Source organism: Denticeps clupeoides, chromosome 6 (genome assembly GCF_900700375.1).
Source record: "Denticeps clupeoides chromosome 6, fDenClu1.1, whole genome shotgun sequence".
In the NCBI taxonomy this organism is placed as follows: Eukaryota; Metazoa; Chordata; class Actinopteri; order Clupeiformes; family Denticipitidae; genus Denticeps; species Denticeps clupeoides.
Genome location: NC_041712.1, coordinates 23,638,506 through 23,660,952, shown reverse-complemented (window position 1 = coordinate 23,660,952; position 22,447 = coordinate 23,638,506). Strand labels below are relative to the sequence as shown.

Genomic DNA, 22,447 nt, shown 5'->3' with positions numbered 1-22,447 from the left:
TATAATGGGCGGTGGTGTTTCCCTGGCAACTGTGCTGCAGAAGTGATGGACTTAATTTGGGAGTTGTGAACTACAAAGGCATTATTGTATGGAAGGAATAAGTCCTCTCATACTCTCAAAGCACTTTTTAAAATCTGTACATATGCAGGGACTATTGCCCCTAAGGTGTTGTAAAGCTTAATTTTTTTACCTGTATTAATTCTGCAGTATTTTGTTACAATAAATTCATTCTTTGTGAAACCTTTGAACTTGGTAGAAGAGTGTTTATTTAACAAACAGAAGTTACTCGGAAGATAAGAGATAAGATGATCCTTTATTAGATCCTTTATTAGACAAGTGGGAAATTTACGGATCCACACGGAAAGACCAGTAGACCTGGAAGGCACGCCGGGGCGTCTCGACTCGAGCTGGGATGAGCTGGGAACTGAATCTTCCACCCAGGTCACTGTGTGAGTTTACCATTCATGGCGTGCACATTCACAGTGATAACAGTAAGAGACACAGTATTATGAGGCCAAGATCGACATATTCTATAGAGAAGACAAGTGTGAATAAGGTTTACATCCCATTTGCACCTTGCACCAGGCTTGCAAGAGGCACATTGAGAAAGATTCACTTTGCTCTCTGTTGCAAAGGTCTTGCAGCTCTGGGGCTCAAGTGTGTGTGTGTGTGTGTGTGTGTGTGTGGGTGTGTTGGGGGGGGTTGATCACAAAGAGTTAAGGCAGGAAAAAAAAAGTAAAACTGCTGCTGGCTTGCGCTCAAAAAAACGACGTCACAGTGGGGAACTGTTGAAGCGTGTGACTTGCTGCTGAAAGGGGCTGGGTCCGTCTCTAACTCGATAAGTCGCCTGCGCGATCGACTCGCAGCGAGTTCTCACGAGCTCTGCAGCGCGCTGGACCCTTGTGGCGCCATCACTTGGCTAGGTCCGGGGAAAAGCAGAGGAGGCCGCCGAAGCCATGGGCAGAGGGAGGCGTTAAAACACAGACCTCTGAAACAACATGTACGTAACATTTTTCTTTATCGTTGGAACTGATTCATCCGACCTGGTGGCTTTTTGATGCAGTTTGATGTAACTCAAACCCAGTTTTTTTTCTCCCTGCCTGAAGTAATTTATTTTAAGGGGGCAAACGTCACTCGGAAAATCCAAACGTCACTCAGAGACGGTCCAGCTCTGTGGATTAGTGAATCTAATGCAGAGGCATTTCTCATCGCTGCGACAACTGTGGCGTTGTCTTGCTCCTCGTGCGCAGTGGTCCAACGCAGCCCTTTCTTCAAGGGTAGGATGAAGACGAGCGGTGGTATTTATCCCAGAGAACCGGGCGAATGGGCTTTGAACGCGTTGAGTGCGGAAACATCTCCTGTGGAGACGTTGCATTTTATGGAACTGCGGGGTCCACTGACTATAATTTTCTATTAAAAAAAAGGCTAGCGTATCACTTCCATACTGAGATCTTTCAGTTTTTTCCAGTCTGTTAAGCGTCCTGATGATACTCTTATATCGCTGATATAGGGACCATATCAGCGATATAAGACGTGAAATGCCTGTTTTCTTTAGTTGTGCAACGGCACCACATTGCGAGAACATTGCGAGAGGAGCCTCAGCCACACGAACTTGATTTCACCTCCGTTTTTTTTTCTTTCCAGAGACAGGACTGTGAACCCGGGTTTTTGGCCATGGAGGACGTGGCCCCAGCTGCCGCCCATCCGGGCACCGAGAAAGCCGGCCTGGTCCGGCACTTGTCCAGGGTCTCGCGGTACGGCTCGGTGGCCGGCGCGCAACTCGACATGGGCCCCTCCTCCCACACGGCGGCCATCTCGCCCCGACGGGCACACCTTGCAGTGGCGGTCCTCTGCTACGTCAACCTGCTCAACTACATGGACCGCTACACCATCGCAGGTGCGCCCGAGTTTGGCCTCGCCGCGCCCGGCATCTCGTTCAACTCTCCTGACCTCGTTCAACACTCTTGCAGGCGTTCTGAGCAGAATCCAGACGTTCTTCGGCATAAACAACAGCACGTCTGGACTGCTGCAAACAGGTGCAAACCTCCCCTGCGCCGGAACCGGCCTGCACACACCGACGCAACTTCAGAGCTGCCGATAGCGCGACTCTTCGCGGCGTTCGCCACACCGTTCCCCTGCTGATAATCTCAACGTGTTGACAGTTTTTATCTGCAGCTTCATGCTGCTGGCGCCCGTCTTCGGTTACCTTGGCGACCGCTACAACAGGAAGCTGATCATGGTCGTTGGACTTAGCGTGTGGCTCGTGACCACGCTGGGCAGCTCATTCATCGCCAGAGAGGTGAGGACATTTCTGGGTCCACAACCAAACTTGAACGTCCAACCATGCATCTAGGACACGTGCAGGGCGCTTCATGTCATTTCAGGAGGACTTCTGGCTGCTGGTGCTCATGAGGGCTCTGATTGGCACAGGAGAAGCCAGCTACTCGACCATCGCGCCCACCATCATCGGGGACCTCTTCACTGGCACAAAAAGGACGCTTATGATCTCCTACTTCTACATCTTCATCCCGGTGGGGAGGTATAGGGCCTTCAGATCACCTCACTGTCTTTTGTACTCTTATGGGAGCTTTCTGTAATATTTATTTAGTTTCAACTCGGCGTGTGTTCAAGTAAATATACACAAACCTATGTTTTGTAAGATAAAAAAAAAGGCATCTTATTATATATGCAATTTAAACCCATCTCCACGCAGTGGCCTTGGATACATTGCAGGATCCAAAATTGCCAATGCTACAGGAGACTGGCGTTGGGCTTTGAGGGTAAGGAATTCTATGAGGTTCTAAGGCTCATGATAATGAGAATAATATTGACACAGCCGCTGTGAATATTACCACAATTTGAGAACCAAAGTTCTAAGGAACATTTATGGTCCAATCAGCCTTCCACAGTGATGTATCTGAATCAGTTTTCCCCGATTCTCTAATTCCCTCATCGTTGTGGCGGTGATCTTTTCCAGCTGAACCCCATCTTGGGCTCTGTGGGTCTTCTGTTGCTCCTCATTTTCATCCCCAACCCCCCACGAGGAGCTGCAGACTCTAAAGAGGGCGTCCACATGGAGCAAACCTCCTACTGTGAAGACGTCAGATACCTCCTGAAGAAGTCGGTCAGATCACAGCCACATTTATCCACGCTGAGATCCACTGCATGTGTTGACTGCGCTTCCTTCTCCAGTCGGACGTTTGTGTGGTCTACTCTGGGGGTTACGGCCATGGCTTTCGTCACGGGGGGCCTTAGCTTTCTGGACGCCGCTGTTTCTGTGTCTGGCCCAGAACATGAACATGAAGATGAACGGCTGCTCGAGCGACTCCAATAACAGGTCCATCTGGTGCCCGCTTTCTTCTGAAAGCTTGTTTTAAGTGCAGCGTCTGATTTGCCCTGCTCTTCCTCGCAGTAGTTTCATATTTGGACTGATCACCGTGGCGACGGGCATCGTGGGTGTGGCCGTGGGCACCTGGATCTCACGCAGGCTGCGGGACAGGGTGGCCAACGCTGACCCCATCATCTGCGCGGTGGGCATGCTCTCGTCTGCGCCCTGTTTCTTCCTCGCCATCCTTTTGGCGTCCAACAGCATCGCAGCGACATACGTGAGCTCCGCACCCTCCGTTCGACTCGCGCCACAAACCTTGCGGCGAATGACGTGTCTCGCTCTCCTTCTTTCGTCCAGACCTTCATCGCCATCGGTGAGACGCTGCTGTCCCTGAACTGGGCCATTCTCGCCGACATACTGCTGGTAAATGTCTGCCGCTAGGCCTTCGCAGAATAAAAGAGACTCGCTGACCCCTCCGCTGCACCTTTCAGTACGTTGTCGTGCCCACGAGGAGAGCCACAGCCGAAGCCCTCCAGATCATGGTCTGCCACCTGCTTGGGGACGCAGGGAGCCCGTATCTGCTGGGCATGGTAAGGCCTTCAGAGCCCCGCTTCTTTTCATGCTTTTGTTAACCGAGCCGTGCATTTTTAAAGCTGCACACCAACTGGTCCATACACTTCTTGTGGCGAGTTGAAGGCAAAGTTTGCTGCTCCTCTGCAAATGGCGATCGGCAGAGCAGCACGGCACGTCTGGTGTTAAACGAGTAGGTCGGCCCCAAATTCCCGGAGCAGACCAAGTCGATGTTTCGCTCGAGATAAAACATGTGATGCACCTACAGCGGCTGCCGCGAGAATGCGACAGCGGTGAGCGGTGTAGGGTGTGATGATATCGGCCCGGGGGATTGTTATCTCGGCCTCGGCGACTCCTCTCGCAGAGGACGCGCATCCTTTCACTCAAACAGAAGCGCATTGTGTTAAGAGTTAAAACGCATGGGCTCTGAAGCACGATTGGAGGGTTAAAATAAAAAAGCAGCCGTGCAAAGGGCCAAACAGACATTTCTCTTACCAACAGACAGAATAGAAACGCCATTTACCATTTGCTGAATGTGTTCAGTGAGGACAAATTAAAGACAACAAACTGGAGAGGGACAAAAGAGGCTCTGTTTGGCGTCCTAAATAGATCAGATAAAACAGTTGTCGCTTCCTCTCGTTTTCGCCTGCCGTCTTGCCGATTGTCTAGTGTAAAGACGAACACGGCAATGGGGGTTGTATTTTTAAATTACGGGTTTTCTGAGACTCGTCCCATTAGGCTGAAATTGGATCTTGGTGTCTGAATGGTGTGCAATTGAAGAAAATAATCTAAAAGTAGAAAGTATTCAGCAGAATGTTACGTATTTGATCAGAAAATGCCACCAGAGTTGGCGATAAAACCTATAGCGACATCCAGGGTGGCTACAGAGCTGAACCCTTACCCCATCTGGGCCTGTCCCCTCACATGTCCCTGCTCCCGATTCAAGCACAGTAAGGAAGAGAGTTCCCCAAACATTTAAGACTGTAAAAATGTCCCTGGAGGACATGACACTTCAGCTGCAGGATTGCTTTGAGAGCACAGACTGGAGTGTGTTTGAACACCAGGACTTTCTCAAACCAGAAACCTGCTGAAACAACGCAACACCGCTTTCAGTTCTGGTGATGGAGCGCAGTACGGCACACCCACAGCCAATCTGAAAAGAGGCATCAAAGAGGCCTAGGCAACATCTAACCCACTGCAAACAAAATGAAAGTCACTAGACATCGGCCTTCCCCTTTCCATCTGCTGCTCCAGTGAAAGCCTGCTGACATATTGCATCACTGTGTGGTACTCGAACTGCACGATGGCAGGCGAGTAGTCACTGCAGAAGGTCATCACCACCGCAGGGAAAGTCATTGGTCACTCGCTTCCTTCCCTAAAGGACGTCTACATCAGCCGCTGTCTCAAGTAGGCAGGCTGCAGAGACCGCACACACTCAACAGAGGGTGTCTCAGATGCTGCCCTCTGGCAGGACATTCAGGGCGCTGAGGTCAAAAAAGACAGAATGTAGGACAGTTTCTACAACCAGGCAATAGCACTCATACACATAACCTGTAACATTCACACTGCATCTACTCTGCTGCTACTACACTACATTATACTACAATTCACACTAGTACGCTACCTCACTCAACTCATACATAACCTGCAACATACACACTGCATCTACCCTGCTGCTACTACATTATACTACAATTCACACCAGTACGCCACCTCACTCAACTAACACATAACCTGCAACATACACACTGCATCTACTCTGCTGCTACTACATCACATTATACTACAATTCACACCAGTACGCTACCTCACACATAACCTGCAACATACACACTGCATCTACTCTGCTGCTACTACACTACATTATACCACAATTCACACTAGTACGCCACCTCACTCAACTCATACATAACCTGCAACGTACACACTGGATCTACTCTGCTGCTACTACACTACATTATACTACAATTCACACCAGTACACCACCTCACTCAACTCATACATAACCTGCAACATACACACTGCATCTACTCTGCTGCTACTACATCTCATTATACTACAATTCACACCAGTACGCTACCTCACACATAACCTGCAACATACACACTGCATCTACTCTGCTGCTACTACACTACATTATACCACAATTCACACCAGTACGCTACCTCACTCAACTCATACATAACCTGCAACATACAAACTGCATTTACTCTGCTGCTACTACATCTCATTATACTACAATTCACACCAGTACGCTACCTCACACATAACCTGCAACATACACACTGCATCTACTCTGCTGCTACTACACTACATTATACTACAATTCACACCAGTACGGTACCTCACTCAACTCATACATAACCTGCAACATACACACTGCATCTACTCTGCTGCTACTACATCACATTATACTACAATTCACACCAGAGATAAAGCTACCCCACCCATTTGAATTGTTTTGCACACTCATTTACAGATTTGTATTTATTTTGTATTATATCTTCTTTTATGTTACTACCTTTTAATATTCTGTTCTTTTATGGCATTTTGTAAGTATGATTGTGCAATGACAAAATGTGTTTTAAACTTAAACAAGCTAAAAAAGAATCAGACTTTAATGCTCCTGGAGGGAATTGCTTAACTGCAGACTTTGACACAGATTAGAATCTTTTTCCTCGACCTTTTTATCACAGATGTGTGCACAATAATCAAACTAAAACAGAAATCTTCTCGGCAGATCTCAGATGCGCTGAATAAGTACGAGCAACAGAGCTTCCGCAGTCTTCAGTACAGCTTCTTCCTCTGCCCCTTCGTGGGGGTTCTGGGGGGGCTGTTCTTCCTCATGGCCGCGCTCTACATCAAGAACGACCGGAAGACGGCTGAAATTCTGACTGCAGGTACGCCTCTGCATGGGCCCACACTTCTCATGTCATTGTATTTACAGATGCGCAGGTCCATTTCTGAATATAAAGCATATTCAGTAGGGGCAGTGGTGGCCTACAGGGGCAGCGGTTAAGGAAGCGGCCCCGTAATCAGAAGGTTGCCGGTTCGAATCCCGATCCGCCAAGGTGCCGCTGAGGTGCCACTGAGCAAAGCCCCGTCCCCACACACTGCTCCCCGGGCGCCTGTCACGGCTGCCCACTGCTCACTCAGGGTGATGGGTTAAATGCAGAGGACACATTTCACTGTGTGCACCGTGTGCTGTGATGCTGTGTATCGCAATGGCAATCTCTTCAGTTTGACTTTTACAGCCAGGCAGTTCAGCTTCTTTGCATTATTTTTACAAAAGGTTCATAAAAACAGTGAGATTTCTTTTAGGCAAGTCCTGGCCACTATTCCCAATTAGCTTGGGTAGAGAAGCACACAAAATTGTGTCAGAGCCCACATGCACATTGTCAGGCTTCCTCAGGACCCGTCTCAAGACAAAGATGGCCTTTGTCGAGCTCCAGTCTCCGGGTTCTCAGACACAGCCGGGGAGTTTCTGCCGGCGTTTCTGTGGGCAGGGGGCGTGTCTCGGCTGCCTAATCAGGTTAGAGAAGCGGAGACCGGGGGATAGACGGGTCGCTTTTTTGGTGCAACGAGACTTCGCATGCCCTTGCAGATGTGGTTATCGTCAGCTCCTGTCGCTGATTGGTATCTTTGTGCCATTCCGCAGAGGCAACAGTGAAACTGAAACCCTGCACTGTTATTGGACTTTTTGCAAAGCCAGTGTCACCACCTCGCCGTTTTCCATCTTATGCTTACAGGGCATGATCCAAATCCCGACGTGGAAGCGAGGACCTGAGTTCAGAAGCAGAGCAGCATTGTGATAAATTGGAAAGCTGGACTACATTTAAAAAAAAAAAAAAAAGGTTTCACACCTGACAACCTGGCGTTTGTAGTGGTGCTGCATCCCACACTCACACTGGCCACACATTTAGCATTTTTATTAATAAAGAGACAAAGGTACTAACTGACTGAAATTGTGGGTGTCTCATATACACCAGAAGGAAGTGCTACTTCTCTACTGTCTTATTTGTAATGAGGCCCAGTTTGTTTGACAATGAGGCCCCATTGTCACATGTACCCCAAGAAGATAATTAATAGGAGATGATAAATATCATTAACAGGAGATAATAAATATAGTGCAGTATACCCACAGTCCAAAATCAACTACTACTGACCCCCAAAAATGGCCCCTTATTGTAGTATGAGGGAAATTTCTACAACACTTACACTCTCTGTGAGAATTGTGGTGTAATGCTGATGTGTAAAATACCTTCACTATAATACAATACAGGGAGGCAGCAATGTGGAAATGACCAGTCATCCAGTATACCCAACTGGATCAGTAGACTGACCAGCATTGACCATCAAGGCACCATTGAGGTCCCCTTGATCAAGGTCCCGTCCCCACACACTGCTCCCCTGCAGCCTTTCATGGCTGCCCACTGCTCACTAAGGTAATGGGTTAAATGCAGAGAACACAATTCGTTGTGCGTACTGTGTGCCGTGCTGCAGTGTGTCACAATGATTGTCACTTAAAATATATAAATAGTCTGAAAGCAGCACGTAGCCCAAATTTTTAATCAAGGTCTTCAGATGTTAAGAAAATCAACAGCATAGCATTATAATCAGCTGTAATGCTTCAAACTATTCTGTCTCGTTAAGCCTTATAACCCATTAAAAGCCATTTTAATGTTATGCTTATTGGCTGCCATATTTCTGAAATCTCTGGCGCTGCAGTTGCAGTAATCGGCCACACGGTGGCAGCGCAACACCACAAAAGTCCCTCCTCCATCAAGCGTCCCTCCCATCACTGGCCAGAGGCGCTTAATTGCTGCATTGTTTACGAGGGCCACTTGGGCATTTTTGCCGATAAATTTTTTTGGGGCCTCTGTGACCCCTTTTTTTAAGCTGTGTTGACAGTTTCTGGCTCTCTGTACACCCGGCACCATCATTAGGCCTGGGGGGCAGACTAAGCCATCTGGCTAATTAGCACATGCGATAAAGGCAATTACAGGCCGGCTCTTACATTGGTGCAGTTTTTTTTTTTCCGTGTAATATTGAAATCACTGACATTATTAGCTTATCGGGGCAACTAATTAAAAACGGATGTCAGCAGTTCTCTGGCCTAATGCTGAGCCATCACGACCATTCCGTTCGGATGGTCTCAGCTTGTAACTGGCATCATTCATCTTTACTGCCTGGTCCCCCTAGAATAATGTCCTTGGCCGCTTTATTAGGCACACCAAAGCGGTACGTCAAGGCACCATCGCCTAGCTGGGACCTTGATGTTTAGAATGGTCCCGCCCCTTTTTTAAGCTCCAGTGGTGGCCTAGCGGTTAAGGAAGCGGCCCCATAATCAGAAGGTTTCCGGTTCGAATCCCGATCCGCCGAGGTGCCACTGAGCAAAGCACCGTCCCCACACACTGTTCCCCAGGGTGAGGGTTAAATACAGAGGACAAATTTCATTGTGTGCTGTGCTGCTGTGTATCCCCTAAATTGGTTTTTCAGTCACAAACCTGTTAACAAATGACATCCATTTCATTCTCTTCTGTTCGTGCAGCACACAGACGTGCATGGACACACACGCAGGCCTCCCAAAGAGCCTCGGGATCCTTTAACGGATGAGGGAGCGGGCAGAATTTCTAGCCGCCGGACGCGGTCGGCGTTCACACGCCGAAGACTGACAGGGGGCCTGTCAATCACGCGTCGCACCCCGGCGGCCAGCTGCTCCGAGTCACGCCACAGCCGGCCGAGCGCGGCCTGTCATCGTGTGTGCAGATGCACCAGGGGCTCACCTTACAGGGGTGTCGGGGGTCACGGCGCGAGCGCGGCGCGATCTCCGTCAGCGGAGAGACGTGATTGGCCGAAGCCACTCATGGCGCTGGCATGGCCAGGGTAAAAATAACACTTTCACCCACGAAGTTGCTAGCAGCAACAAAAAAAAAAAAACAAAAAAAAAAAAAGTGGGGAGCTGCTCGGAGGAAAAGGTCAAGGTCACATGCCGATGTCACTGTCACACATTTTTACTTGTTTGTCGGAGAAATCTTCCTCCGCCAGGCCCGACCGCCGCGTTCTTTTCGCTCCCAAGTTGTTTTAACCTTCAGCTCGGAAATTTCCGGCCTCGCGTTTGTTCTTCGGCGGCGGCCAGAGGAGGAACGCCCGTGCCCCTAAAAGCACACGGGACGCGAGGCCCGAGTGGAAAACATTCCGCCACGTGACGCCGTGACCCGTAATTAGTACACAATGGGCATTGTGCGCCCCCCGTTTCGCCACAGCTTTTATCTCAGCGCCGGTGCGCTTCCCCTGTTTGGCTGGAGAGCCTGCAGGAAGCTGCCACAATGGCACATGCATTTTCAGAGGCCGATCGATGCCGAGACGCGAGTCGGGCCAAAGCAGCCAAAGAGAGAGAGGGAGAGAGAGAGAGAGAGGGCGAGAGACCATGTTTACTCCAGGAATGGGAAGCATTCCGCATTAACGCATTCCACATACATGCACAGGCGCACAAGTTCATATCCGCAGTCTCGCACTCGCCCCTCAGTCGTCTCACCTTGACCATTGTTCAGGGTGGAAAAAAGAATCATTTACGGCACGTAGCGCGTTCCCGCGGGAACCGTTTAAAATATTGAAAAGCTGTATCCCCCCCCCATCCCAACCCGCCCCGAACGCGGCTCTGCTTCGCCATTCTGTTTGGTGTTTTGGACAGGCTGTGCGTTTGATGGGCTGTGTTGCTCCACACGGCGCTCAGATCTTTCCACACGTGCTTGTCTGGACTGTGCATGTTGTTGGGATTTGAGCCACTTCTTGAGTGTATTTAAATGCATACGTTCAGTGCCTTTTGTTCCACGCAGATGATTTACTAGCCTGTACTAGTCAACTAAAAATGCTTCCTTTATAGTCGTAACATTTTACTAGCGTATATTTGCCCATAATTTGCTTATCTGAACATCAATTGAATGTTAATAGCAAATTATCCATCCATACATTTTGAACGCGAGCACAATCTAAAGGCAAAATATCTCCTGGACAGAGTGTCAGTCCATCACGGGGGCGGGTCGTTCATCTACGCACAAGGGCCCTGTCCACACATTTTACTCTAAAACACGGAAATTTCAATCCCAGTCGGTCTTGTGTCCACACAGAAGCGCCGTTATTTCCTAAAACGGGTTTCAGAGTCAAGTTCTTTTTTCCGCGTGGACGGCAAAGTGGCTTTTTTTTTTGGTATCAGCCCAACCTCCCACCTGACCTATAACCCCAAACGCGTCCTGCATGCAATTTAAAGTGAAGCGATTGCCGTTGTGACACACAGCAGCACAGCACGCGGTGCGCGCGGTGCACACAATGGCGTACTGCAGCAGCTACAGGAGCTCCTCGCTGCGCTGCACATTTCTAATGAAACGGCGAGACCGGGGAACCAGGAGAGCTAGACGGGGGGTCACAGTCCCGCATTCGTGTTCGGACGGGGCCTAAACGACGTTCAGTACGTCGCCTGCAACGCTCGCTTTTGGCCGCATCGCTGCATGCAGCACGTTCGCCTTCGTGCATCATGCAGCGCTCTGACATTCAGAGTCGCCAGGCGGGGACGCGAAGGGCCGCCCGGGCCCGATAAGAGACGCCGAGGGCAGGATGGCCCCCCCCTTTATCTGCAGGCAGGCAGCGCTGCCCGTCTTATCTCCCCCCAGCTGGGCCACGGGGGCCGTGACGTCACCGCGGCGCTGTTACATCACGCCGGCTGTCTTCTGCCGATTTGAGGCCGCGCCAGCGTCGGTGTCTATTTTAAAGGCCCCCCGTCTTCTGGACGGTGCGCACAGCAGCCACGGCAGAGGAAGGGTGTTTATTCCACGCCGGGCTGTGTCTGCAGGAAGGCGGTTCCGTGCTAACGCTCTTAAATTCACGCCTCTGCGCTATTTTTAGAATGATGCGACGCGCGCCGGCTTTTCGCGGCAACGGGCCGCTCCGTTTGTTGAAAGCGCGCTCGTGGAAACCGGACGCAGTTGGGCCGAGAGCCGCGACCGGAGCTGTTTGTGCTGAGCGAGGGAAAGTTCCGACCCGCAAGAACGGAGCCAACGTTTAATCACACAGGCCGAAAGTGTCCCGCGGCGCGTGTATTTAGCATTCCTGCTCCGGATCCTTGCGGCCCGCTGCGGCGTTCTGGGCCGCTTCGCAACCACTGCAGGGTAATTACAAAGAGCCGGCGGCTAAAAATACGGGGCCGGCCCGCTCCGCCTTTCCCCGCCTAAAGGACGGAGCGGCAAACCGGAGGAAAGTTGGGAATGTCAGAAGCCTTGTGGATAAGTGGGGGGTAAGAGGGTTGCCGGTTCGAATCCCGATCCGCCAGGGTGCCACTGAGCGCCGTCCCCACACGCTGCTCCCCGGGCGCCTGTCATGGCTGCCCACTGCTCACCAAGGGTGACGGTTAAATACAGAGGACACGTTTCACTGTGTCACCGTGTGCTGTGCTGCAGTGTATCACAATGACAATCACGTCACTGTCACTTCACTTCAAGCCTACAAGCCAGGTTCAAGCCCCACTTACTACCCACTTACTACCATTGAGCAAGACACTTAACCCTGAGTGTCTCTGTCCCTCTGTCACCGCTGATTGTCAGGCACTCTGGTTAACGGCCGTCTGGTAAATGGCGTGATTATGAATGTAAAGTACCATATGTGACATTTTTTGAAGTTTTGGCAATGTTTTGGCCCGGAATTTGTCCTCCTCTCCTTCTTATGTTGGACTATCACTTGGTTCTATTTAGTTTCTTTGCACTGACGCTAGTTAGACGTCTGTTCCTTTGGACGGAATTTCTTCCTCTGTTCAGGACAAGTGTTCAGAAAGCGCTTTGGCAGCGCTCGGTTAGGTTTGAATGTTTGGCTGGGCGTAGTAGTCAGCGGTAGTATTTCACTGCTTATTCTGACTGGACGGACACCGGGGGTCCAGTTCCGGGCCCAGCACATGTCCTGCACGTGGCGCCACTGACAGCTGCCCCGCCCAGGCTTGCTTTATTTGTCAGGAGGATTATGTGCTTAGGACATCAAAAAGCTCCACCACAGGTTCTGTAGTTAGAAGAAAGTCCTCCAGTGTTTAAGAGACAATGAACTTCCTGCAAGTCCAACACATGTGAGACGAGAAGGAGGGAGGCGATTCAGACTCTTCAACATGGGTCCACAAAAGCTAACATAACATATATATAACATATGTATATATAGGTGTCTGTGTGTATAAATTTAAATAAATAAATATATATACACACACACACACACACACACACAGCAACTCAATACACATTATTATTATATCTTTCTAATAAGGTCAGGTAATATGTATATGTGACGTGAACACTGATGCACAGTGCACATTAAAAGGTAAGTGTTGTTGTCATTTAAAAGTAATTAAACATGACTACACTCACCTGTCAATCAATCATAACTCTAAGGACCATGTCTTAATAATAAGCTTTACACTTTCTTTCTTATCTACTCATGTTAAGGGGCATTTCATCAAGCGGCTTTTGATGATGACAATAGAGAAGAAAGCAGCCATGAAGGTAAAAAGAGGTGACTCTGAAAAAACAGACTCGTCAATCACACTTCACTTTCTCCTGATATGTTTCCTGCATTGGATTCTTCAAAATTGCTCCATTTTAGTATCCACAAGCGGCACAGAGTAGGTGCGTCCGAACATCCATGATCAACACTGTGTATATGTTTGTGTGTTAGACGTCTGGCCTCCGCCGCGCTCCTGGTCTCTGTTAACATCACATCGGCGTCGACCGGCAGCTCAGAGCCAGGAACTTGATTTAAAGTCTGCCGACGAGCCGCGCGGACTTCCTCAGAGACCGATGTCCCGAAACCTGGAGTCAGATTGGGGACGGGGCCGTTTGATAAATAATTGAATTGGGAGATAAAAAAGACTCGAACCTGGAGACTAAATTTAGTCTCACTGACATTTGGGGAATTCTCATACGAGGGAGACGTCGGACTCGGTCCGTGCAAGGACAGGTGCAGGGGCACTCGTCCCCACTCGTCGGAAATAAAAAAAAAAAAAGAAATGATTCTGTCCAATCAAACTGCTGTGATTTAAAAATGAAAAGAGCTCTTCATGAGCTCCAGTAGGCGTAGGAGTGTTCAGTTTAAAAGTCCCGAGCATTCTTTTCTTTTCACTTTCCATTCTTCACAAAGGTCTATCGTGTTCCTTGTGGCCGGACCTCACAGTCACACTCTAAAATAAGGGAAGGTCAGGGGTCAGCGAGGTCAGCACAGAAGGGTGCTCGGCCACAGCGATGACCCAGAGTGCTCTCTGTGCTGGGTGGCCACGAGAACAGGGAAGCAAGTCTTTGTGGTGACATGCAGGTGCAGAGCCGAACCCCTCGTCGGCGTTTTTATACACGAGGAAACATTTCCAGAAGATCCGCGGTGACGAACTGGCGCTCGTCCAATGAAAGTCCTGCGTTTAAAAACGGGATGAAGGAATCAGGTCATTTTTTTTTTTTTTTACTTTTGCGTTCAGCACATAAAGACACGCAATCAATCTTACTTTCTAGCACAGGACACAGAGCTGACTGAGTTCCTCTCCGATCCAGTGTCACTCTAAATAAAAGATCTAAATAAAAGACCCCCCCAGAATCTTGCACGATTTTCACTTTACTTTCACTTTAAACATTTGCACACCTTCACCCCTGTTACCTGTTACACATATTTTATGTTAAAAACACAAAAGTGTAATATTTGGTTATGTTTGCAATATTTGCATATTGGTTCACTGTATACTTGCAATATTTGCAATACTGTGGTCTGTAGCAGCCGCTACATTTACATTTACGCCATTCACCAGACGCCCTTATCCAGAGCGACTTACAGTCAGTAGTCACAGGGACAGTCCCCCCCTGGAGACACTCAGGGCTAAGTGTCTTGCTCAGGGACACAGTGGTAGTAAGTGGGATTCGAACCTGGGTCTTCATAGGCGAGTGTAAACAGCTGGTTAAAACAACACCCGGCGCTTTCCCACCCAGTCCACGTTTTTTCCCACAATTCGTCGAAACTGATTACGGTGTTTGGCTGTTCGTGTCTTTTAATGGACGCAGCAGTCCTTGCTGAGAGCGGCGTGGATGAGCTTGATCACTCACGAAAAAGCAGGACAACGGCCATTCAGACAAGAGCAAACGCCGCTGACGAACAGCAAGTGACAGGAGCCCGGTTCTTATCTGGGGTCCCCGGAGGAGCCAATCGGGACGGAGCTCAGCATGCCGGAGGGCCGGCAGGATCTCAGAGGATGTTCAGCTCAAATCCAGGAAGTCAGAAACAAATATAAAATGTTGGGGCCGTGGTAGTGGGGCCATGGTAGTGGGCGTGTGACACGCCCTCTGACACACCCTGTGCATAAGGGTATTAGGATTGCAGAGAATGGAGGGAAATATGAAAATATGTGTCTTAATTATTAATTTCAGTGGTGGCCTAGCAGTTAAGGAAGCGGCCACGTAATCAGAAGGTTGCCGGTTCGAATCCCGATCCGCCAAGGCGCCACTGAGGTGCCACTGAGCAAAGCACCGTCCCCACACACTGCTCCCCAGGCGCCTGTCATGGCTGCCCACTGCTCACTCAGGGTGATGGGTTAAATGCAGAGGACAAATTTCACTGTGTGCACCGTGTGCTGTGCTGCTGTTTATCACATGTGACGATCACTTCACTTTATTCACTTTATCAGTTACTGTTCTCCAGGATATTCTTACTGGTGTCATCTTGGGTTCTTTCAGGTTTTTATGGCCAAAACTTCGCAAAGCTGCCTAGTGACAAGTGATAACAGGGACTCCCATGGTTCACACGGAAACACGTGCAGAACTCAGAGTGTGTTCAGAACGATTAGAACGTGACAGATCCATGCGGCGGTGGGACATTTAAACTGACACGTGCGTGAACTGGCTTTAAAGGGCCCCCACTTATCGTCCCGCAGACGGCAAGCTGCGGGAGGATAGCGGGGTTATCTCCCGTCCTGCACCAGGGCAGGACTCTGCAGGAAGGGAGGCAGACGGGGAGGCTGCCAAGAGAAATCAGGAGGAGAGGGACGCCGCCCCGGTCCGGCAAAACGCGTGCACACACACCCACGGTGGCGCGAGGGAAGACGGACACGGGAACCCACTGAATGGAGCGACGACAGCGCCGGCACACGACCAGAATGACAAGCGCTCAGGGCACAGAGGCAGAGAGGAAAAAAGGGGACGGCAGGCGGTGGAAGAAGGTGGAGACCAGAGAGTCTTTTCTTCCCCACCCGCAGCCGGTGCGTCCACCCGGGTCCCCGTTTCTTTATTGCGCTCGGGCCATTTCAGCTGAGTCAGAGGCCATTCACCACTCCACCCCTGACGTCCTCTGACAGCTAAAAAGCCCGTGGACCCGAGGCTGCCAGCGTCCCTCTCTTTCAATCCATTCATCCGTCCCCGCAGAACAGAATGAGGGCCTAAAAGCCAGACTCGCCGCCGACTTGGGTCCATTTTGCACTCGTTTACTGAATATAATATTAAACACTGAAATATCACTACATAAATGTCACTACTTTCTGTCGGTGCCACTTTTGCCAACGTCTGCAGCACTAACACACTCGAAATGAGCTGAATGCTGACTGCCGTAACCTGGCATGGTGGAAGAGGCCGACACCATTTGTGCTGGAAGGGGTGCTGGGTTCACGGCAAAGCCCCCTTCCTCAGGCTCCGAGTTCGGTGGAGCCAGCTGGCTGGCACCTCGCTTGGCACCCTTAAACCCCACAAGCAAGCACACCCACTCTGCCCGCTTTCAGCTTCATTTGTACAACGGAGCTCAGCAGGCTCAAAGCTTAAAAAAAAAAAAAAAAAAAAAATATATATATATATATACACACACACACACACACACACATATACACACACACACACACACACACACACATATATATATATATATATATATATAAACACACACACACACACACACACACACATATATATATATATATATATATATATTTTTTTTTTTAAATACACACACACACATATATATATATATCATGACTATTCATCTCATTTATTTTTTTGTCCTTCAGCTTGCAAACTGCACACGTTCTTTTGGTTTTAGTTCTTTGAAACTGACACTGAAATCCATCATGTTATGTCTGACCTCAAGCTGGAAACCGGGGACAACGTATGTATTCTGAAAGAGGGGAAAAAAAAGAAAAAAGTCCGTTCTGGTGGTCTTCTGCATTAAGGCGCCACAGATCCCGAGCTACAAACTGCCGCTGCAAATTATTCCCAGTATGTATCATATTAAGCACATATGCTCTGTCATAATGGTCAGGAAATGCTTCTTAAGGGAAACGCTCACGCACCTTCTTTTTCTAACAGTGTGGTGCCGGCGTCGGTCCAGGCCTGTTCTGATGTCAATCAGAGCTCACGATTGGTTTATGACGTATCAGATGATATGCATGTCAGGGATGAATTGATTTCTGATTAACACTGATAAGGATTTGTATTGTAGTTTTTTCCTCTGTGTAATATGTATAGCGCGTGTCGTCCCTCACGGCGGCTAGGCGATCAATGGGACCCATTGTCACCACACGCGCACACATGCACCCTCCCCTCCCCCACGGCCTGTGACAGCATCTCGCTGGCACACGGTGGTCGCCCGTCGCGTCCTGTCTCAGAACATGTCCAGGCCTTCAGCTGGCCACCCATGGGTCACTGTCCCTCAACGCCACACGTCCCTGCGGGACCGGTGTGTGCTTTGATACTGTGAGGGAGGCAGGGGGTCTGCAACCCCCCCACTTTGTGCTACCTTTAAAGCTGCTAGCAGACACACGCAGTGGGACGGGACACTGCTGGGTGATTACATATGAGGGGGACGATGAGGACTACAGGACGACTATTTATTGTCATCTGGGTACCTTGAATCACTGCTCCTTCCTCTAAAAGCATAAAGCACATATAACATTGCCTGTAACCAACTATAGCAGCGTTGTCTGAATTTGGTGGTAACAACTAATAGCAGCAATGCCCTTTAACTAATGAATGATTTTGATTTATTACAAAGAATGTACAAAAAAACGACAAAAATGCGCATGCCACACAAAACCTTTGTCCTCTATGGGACCACACAATGTCCACTGATAGGAGACATTGGATCTGCATGGCTGCGTATGAGAGGGTTAAAGGTCAGATTGTACATTTTAAATATTGGGTCATCCATCCTGAGAAGACCGGCGTCATTTGCCGCTGATAATTGTCCTGTCACGGTGACACAACGAAATGTGTCCTCTGTATTTAACCATCACCCTTGGTGAGCAGCGGGCACCATGACAGGCGGCCGGGGAGCAGTGTGTGGGGACGGTGCTTTGCTCAGCGGTACCTTGGCAGATCGGGATTCGGCAACCTTCTGATTACGGGGTCGCTTCCTTAACCCCTAGGCCACCACTGCCCCGGTATAGAAAAACAAATATATATATAATGCTATAAACAATATATATTATAATGTAATAAATAGTATAAAACAATTCAAGTTTATTATAACAGTAATTTAGTGTATGGTGTTGAGGACTCAACCAAAAAAAGCACAGAAAACAGCCACGGTTAAGTGGAGAAATTTCTGATGTAGCTTGTTTTTCGCATTTTATATATTTACATAAATAATACCAAAAAGGCCCTATAGATAATCTATAGTTGTCCCTGAGTTAAGTAGACCCTTTATTGTTTTTTTCAACACAGCTAGTGTTAATAGAAACGTAAACTGCTCTGCCAAATCGTGTAGCTGGTTTATATCTTCATGTAAATTACGCTAATTTATAACAATGTAATGAAATCCTGGACCAGTTCCGGTGTTTCATCTTTCAGTACAATTTATCAGTGATGTAACCACCCCCAAATCCATCAAAGTTCAAGGGGCCGAGGAGGCCTGGCAGGCAAGGAAGCGGACCCGTGATCAGAAGGGTGCCGGATCAAATCCCCGAGCAAAGCCCCGTCAACCGAGGGTGACGGTTAAAAGCAGAGGACACATTTCGATGTGCCGTGCTGCGGTGTGAGGACCACCACGCTTTCATTTGCTTAGGTAACCTGGCTGTGATGACACCTGGTTCTAGTGGTTAATGGCATTTTAATTTCTTTAGTTAAGCAAACAAAGCAACTGTAAGACTGTCCGTCCGTGTCCCGGGGGTCAAAGGTGAGATTCTGTCTGCGCGTAACGACGTCACTGCCGCGCCGGGCCCGTTTAGACGCCGAAGCGTAATCTCATCAAACTGTGCCCTTTGTCCAGCAACACACGTCCTGCCCTTCCTGCTTCCTACAGGACGGTCCCGACAGCAGATAACGCGCGTCGTTATTTCCCGGACTGGATCACTGGTCCTGGTTAATGAACGGCCGTCTTTAATCTCGAGCAGAAACCGGCTTGAACGGCTTTATCCTGCGGCGGGTTCGGTCCGAAACAAACAAAGCAGCAACAACAAAAAATAGGTCGATTCGGTTCCAGGGCAGATTTAGAGAGCAGAACGCAGCGGAACCCGGCGGAACCCTTCCACGCCACGTGGAAATATCCGGACCACGTCCGTGGGGCCGAGCTTCTTACAAGACGTGGACTCCCGTATCGAACCCCCGAAACGAAAAGAAAATACGGCTTTGCTGCGTATTAAACGCTCGATAAATGAGATAAATCAGAATGAATGGCGGCCGTACACGACCGCACGCTCAGGTGCGCCGCAGGGGCGGGGCGAGGAGGCGGGGCGAACGCCGAAGCCACGCCCCCGACCGCGTCTGCGCGGCTCCGCCGGAGGAAAACCGCGTCGCGGAGCCGCGCAGCCCGACACTGCGCCGCCCGAGCCGCCGGAACATGAGCCAGCGGGACCGCCACTGAACTCGCCGTGTCGCCGTGTCGCCGCGTCGCGTCCCCGCGGCGCGCTGGAGCTCCCCCGCCGGACGATGTGTGTGGAGAGCGACGGGTGCGAGATGGAGGGCTGCGGCGCCGCGGACGAGGTCCGCACGCTGTCCCGCAGCCTGACGCCCACCCTCAAGCCCGGCGCCGACCTCCGCCCCTGCGAGCCCGGAGCCAAGTTCCGCGCCGCGCTGCTGCGCTGCCGCTCGCCGAAGGCTGCGGCCGGGATCCTGAGTCTGGGCAACGTGCTGAATTACATGGACCGGTACACGGTGGCAGGTAGGCGGGTCCCCGCGCCCCTCCATCCCTCCGTCCTCCTCCGTTTAATCGCTCTTATTAAACAATGCGAGGATATATAAAAAAAAACAAGAAGTTCATTATGAGCAATTGCTCCCGTTGCGGCGCAGTCCCCAAGTTGGACCGGGGAGGGACATAACGGTCCGGATCCGGTTTATTTGTATTTGTTGTTTTGGTACGTCAAACATGAAATACAATGTTTTGGGGGGGGGGGGGTCGGTAAAAGCGCACGCGGGTGACCTTTGGCCCCGCGCGCTCCCGCGCCGTGGAGACGTTACGCAGGCACGGGTGGGGTGGGGGGGCGCGGCGTGGATACGGGGCATTTGTTCGTGCGGGAGGCTGCGGCTGATCGCGGCCGGTCGTGTTCGGAGGTCTCGCCGACAACGAGGTTTGGTCCGCTGCGTTTCCATAGAAACTGGACCCCAGTTAACCAATTAGCTTTCGCCGCTTATAACTTAAAAAAAAAAACATTTTACGTTTGTGGCATTTATCAGACGTCCTTATCCAGAGCGACTTACAATCAGTAGTGACAGGGACAGTCCCCCCCTGGAGACACTCAGGGTTAAGTGTCTTGCTCAGGGACACGATGGTAGTAAGTGGGGTTCGAACCCGGGTCTTCTGGTTTATAGGTGAGTGTGTCACCCGCTAGGCTACTAACACCAAAACAACAACTTTGGACGCAGGAGCACTTTGTTTTTTGTGCATGTGTGCGTTTTAATCACTATTTTTCATAATATGGATCTAAATAGATTTAAATTGGATAGACGCCCCTGATGTCCCCTGCTGTCCCCCCTGATGTGATCATGTGTCTCTGATGAAAGGGGAGCCGACGCTCCTGCTCGCACCTACTGTGCGGATCGCTTGATGAACACCGACATGCGAGGGGGGTGGGGGTGGGGTTCTGGCGGTGGCGCTGTTGGTCCCCAACATGAGGAGTGCAGAGGAGGAGAGGTGCACCCTGGGATGGGGACCCCGCCACCCACGACCTGACGGGTCCCCCCCGCTGAATCATGCATGTGAGCCGGCGGAGTTGGGGAGTGACGCAGAGAGAGGCGGAGAGGTGACACGTGGGTGATGTGCATGGGGACAGAGCGGGATGTGGTTGCACGGTGAACGGGTGTCACAGCAACGAAGAGGGACAGTGGACCACTCTGGGACGGAGACAGAAGCAGTAACGAGACCCACTCTGCAGTTCTGGGGGGGTGGGTTCAGCCGGAATTGTGTTTGGGGGGCCATTAGCGCGCCCGACCTCTGGGGTTGGGTCACTGCGGTGCGAAGCCTCATAAGCGGCGGCGGCGGCAGGTGACCTGTTATCAGACCGCTTTTTAACTGTGGTTGACAGTCGCCACGTGTCCCGGCAGGTAATACATTTTTATCACGGCTTCCCTCCCTCCCCTCGGAAGGCCGTCGTCTTTGGGAAAAAAGGCTTAGTTTTAGGTGTCGTCGGTGTTGAGGAGATCGCCCAGGAGCCGGGATGAAAATAAGCGCGGCGTTGGGAATGTCCGGGCCTCTCCGCCTGTAATTTCGCCCCCGCTTGCCGTCTAATTGACGTCCATGTTGCGGCGTGACGCCAGTGAGGTTCTAATTTGGCTGCCCGCTCCCTCCCAAGCGAGCTGGACACAGGGGAATCTGTCTTCTGGCAGCCAGACCCACATGTGGACACTCTGAGGTGTGTGTGTGTGTGTGTGTGTGTGTGTGTGCAGTGGGTTCAAAAGTGTGAGACCACAAGGGAAGTGTTTTATTTAAATTTTTTATAAAATGCAACACACACACCTTTTTTCTGCACTTTTCACATTCCTAAAGACCCCCAGCACGCTCCCAGACGTCTGGACCCCGTGCACGTGTGTATCTGTGGTGTGTGTGTGTGTGTGTGTGGGCGTCTGTGTGTGTGTGTGTGTGTGTGTGTGTGGAGCCGGCTGTCTGCGGTGTCGGCCTCAGCTGTCGCTCTGCGTTCTGCAGCTCGGCTCATCCGGATCCTGCGGGGACGCGAGGTCCGGCTTCCAAAAGTGTGTGTGTGTCCCCGTTCTCGGCTCGGTATAAAATAATGTTTGTGTGTGTGTGTGTGTGTGTGTGTTGTTGAGACACGTGCTGCAGAAACCGACGGAACCCTCTGATGTTGAACGTCTGGTTAATATAATAAAGTCCTTCCAGAACGTGGATTACGGGTTCAAGGCGACATCTGAGACGTGCAGATGGACGCCACTTAAAATGATTTGACCCCCCCCCCTCCCCCCCCCAAACATAACCGAGTTCGCTCAGGGTCCCCGACAAACCTGTCCCTGGAAGACGGGTTTTTTTTTTTAATCTGGATTACGCACCACGTGGGATTAGCGCCTCCCTCAGGGCGTCTGCGGCGCTGGCCGGTTTGTCCTGGCCACAGCGCTTAGT

General features: G+C 50.4%; 2 protein-coding genes across 2 annotated transcripts in view; both read left to right on the top strand.

Annotated features, from left to right (window-relative positions):
* Positions 1 to 734: 734 nt before the first annotated feature.
* On the top strand, positions 735 to 7,753 carry spns3 (SPNS lysolipid transporter 3, sphingosine-1-phosphate (putative)). The gene is given in 14 exon segments (XM_028983299.1): positions 735 to 1,000; positions 1,645 to 1,897; positions 1,971 to 2,036; positions 2,163 to 2,299; positions 2,385 to 2,539; positions 2,714 to 2,780; positions 2,978 to 3,120; positions 3,193 to 3,244; positions 3,246 to 3,337; positions 3,416 to 3,605; positions 3,686 to 3,751; positions 3,820 to 3,918; positions 6,639 to 6,798; positions 7,648 to 7,753. Coding segments are annotated over 13 exon segments (1,488 nt in total). The 5' UTR covers positions 735 to 1,000; positions 1,645 to 1,674; the 3' UTR covers positions 7,686 to 7,753.
* An 11,922-nt stretch (positions 7,754 to 19,675) lies between these two features.
* spns2 (SPNS lysolipid transporter 2, sphingosine-1-phosphate) overlaps positions 19,676 to 22,447 on the top strand; it is a 49,936-nt gene continuing 47,164 nt past the window's right edge. The window contains exon 1 of the mRNA XM_028983207.1: positions 19,676 to 20,041. Coding sequence (XP_028839040.1) covers positions 19,810 to 20,041 — 232 coding nt within the window. The 5' untranslated portion in view covers positions 19,676 to 19,809. The remainder of the gene's footprint in view (positions 20,042 to 22,447) is intronic.